Source organism: Halichoerus grypus, chromosome 9 (assembly GCF_964656455.1).
Source record: "Halichoerus grypus chromosome 9, mHalGry1.hap1.1, whole genome shotgun sequence".
Lineage (NCBI taxonomy): Eukaryota > Metazoa > Chordata > Mammalia > Carnivora > Phocidae > Halichoerus > Halichoerus grypus.
In genome coordinates this window covers 90,931,192-90,933,548 of record NC_135720.1, presented here as the reverse complement: position 1 = coordinate 90,933,548, position 2,357 = coordinate 90,931,192, and the positions used below count along the sequence as shown (strand labels likewise).

At 41.1% G+C, this 2,357-nt stretch overlaps 1 protein-coding gene across 1 annotated transcript; it reads right to left on the bottom strand.

Annotated features, from left to right (window-relative positions):
- Nucleotides 1-275: 275 nt before the first annotated feature.
- LOC118536050 (cilia- and flagella-associated protein 276-like) lies at nt 276-1,060 on the bottom strand. The gene is made up of 2 exons (XM_078054407.1): nt 713-1,060; nt 276-595 (listed from the first exon to the last, which is right to left on the bottom strand). Exons 1-2 carry the CDS (start codon nt 789-791, stop codon nt 276-278), a joined length of 399 nt encoding a protein of 132 aa, XP_077910533.1. The 5' UTR covers nt 792-1,060.
- Nucleotides 1,061-2,357: the final 1,297 nt, after the last annotated feature.

Here is a 2,357-nt window from a genome sequence, read left to right as displayed (position 1 = left end):
CATTGGTGCAGGATCCACATTCTGGTGCATGTATTGCTGAATTCAATTTGCTAGTATTCTGTTGAGGGTTTTTAAATCTATGTTCATCAGGGATATTGGCCTATAATTTTCTTTACTTGTAGTGTCCTATCTGGCTTTGGTATGAGGGTAATGTTTCATAAAACAAGTTTGGAAGTATTCTCTATTTTCTTTTTTCCCCCAGCACAATTCTATTTAATGGAGGTGGGCAGCAGGATGTTCCACTATGATTAATTTAGTTCAGGGACCTGTCAACATTAGGTAGAGAAGAAGCCACCATCATTCTTTCGGGAGTAGCCTCCATTGGTGGCTGCAGTGTGAGGGGACACTATGGGTCCCTGGACGCTGTGGATAGACTCCTTCTTAGGGTTGATCCAGTGTCTGATGTTAGCTTGGGAAGTGATGGGAGGTGGCAGAGGAGGGGATAAAAGTTCTCCAGGGAATTGGGTCTTGATGATTCCATGGGTATGCTGGGTGGTCTCCTGGTGTAAGAGTATCTCACTTTTGTTCTTTAATGTCCCTGTGTGGTGGTTGTACAAGGATGCTAAGTAGAAATCCAGGTCATCCTTTGGTATCTCAGGATCAAAAAAATAAACATCCCGCCTCATGGAAGTGATTGTGGGAGTTGAGCTGAGCTGACTCCAGGGTTCCTGTTGCTAAGCAAGGTGAGCTGGGTTCTTATATGGCAGTTTCTTAGAAGCCCGGAGTTTTCCCAGGAAGGTATCATCATTATCCAGCGTAGGGTGCTGGAAGGGGTCTCGGGCGAAAGGCATGGTAAAATGCGGAGTGAGCTGCTGGTGTGAGGGATGGGAAGCCTGCGCAGCCCTACTATTCTTTTCTTTTTTTTTTTTTTCTTTCTTTCTTTTTTTTTTTTGAAGACTTTAAGAAAGATTGGCACTAATTCTTCTTTAAATGTTTGGTAAAAGTCATCCATGAAGTCATCTGATATTGAGCTTGCTTTGGTTGGGAAGATTATGATTACTGATTCAATCTCATTACTCATGTTTGGTCTGTTCAGATTTTGTATTTCTTCATAATTCAGTCTTGGAAGGTTGTATGTTTCTATGAACTTACCCATTTCTTTTGGATTATCCAATTTGTTGGCATCCAATTGTTGATAATAGTCTCTCATGATCCTTTGTATTTCTGTGGTACCAGTTGTGATATTTCCTCATTCATTTCTGATTTCATTTATTGGAATCTTCTCTCCTTTTCTCTGGGTTAGTTCAGCTAAAGGTTTGTCAATTTTATTTATCTTTTCAAAAAAAAAATTCTAAGCTTCATTGATTGTTTCTATTTTTTTTTAAATATTTCATTTATTTCTCCTTTAATACTTCTTTCTTTCCTCCTGCTAACTTTGTGTTTAATTTGTTTTTTTTTTTTTCTAGTTCCTTAAGATGTAAAGTTGGGTTATATATTTCAGATCTTTCTTTTTTCTTAACATGGGCATTTTTCACTATAAACTTCCTTCTTAGAACTGCTTTTGCTATATCCTATAAGATTTGATATGTTGGGGGCATCTGGAGGCTCAGTCGGTTAAGCGGCTGCCTTTGGCTCAGGTCATAATCCCAGGATCTTGGGATCAAGCACCCCATTGGGCTCCCTGCTCAGCAGAGAGTCTGTTTCTCCCTCTCCGCTGCTCCTGCTCTCTCTCTCTCTCTCAAATAAATAAATAAAAATCTTTAAAAAAAGAGATATGATATGTTGTATTTCCCATTCTTGTTTGCCTCATGATACTTTCTGATTTCCCTTTTGGTTTATTCTCTGATCCATTGGCTGTGCAGGACTGTGCAGTATCTATAGACGCTTGATCACATCTTCTGTGGGGTGGACTGGGTACTAGCTATGGGACTCACTATTGGAAGGTAGGGGTATATGGAAGGATGGTGGCATATGAGGGCTAGGAGTCTGTAGGTTGTGTGTGTTACAAGTTTCATGACTGGGTCTCTTGATGGAATCCATGAGGCGGTTAGTGAAACTAGGAACTTTTGTTCAGTTCCCTGCACCCTGGTTGCTGTGTGTCTCCACCACTTTTCCCTGCTCTAAGCTTCCCCAACTAGCCATGCTGTTCTGGGTGGGGCAAAAAAGAATTGGGCCTTTTGGGCAGCATCCCACATGGATGGGAAAACTGGGTGTTCACTACATGTTCATTTTCTCCTTTGAGAGAAATCACCGGTCAAGGGCACCTCTCTTGGTACTAAAATGTACCACCTTAGGGAAGGGATGACACTGGTAAACTGTTCGTCCTACCCTCTTCAATATGTCTGTTCTTGGATTTTTTGCTCCAAATATGTGCTGGGCTCCCACAAAGGTACTCTTTCTCATCTATGAGTAGTTGC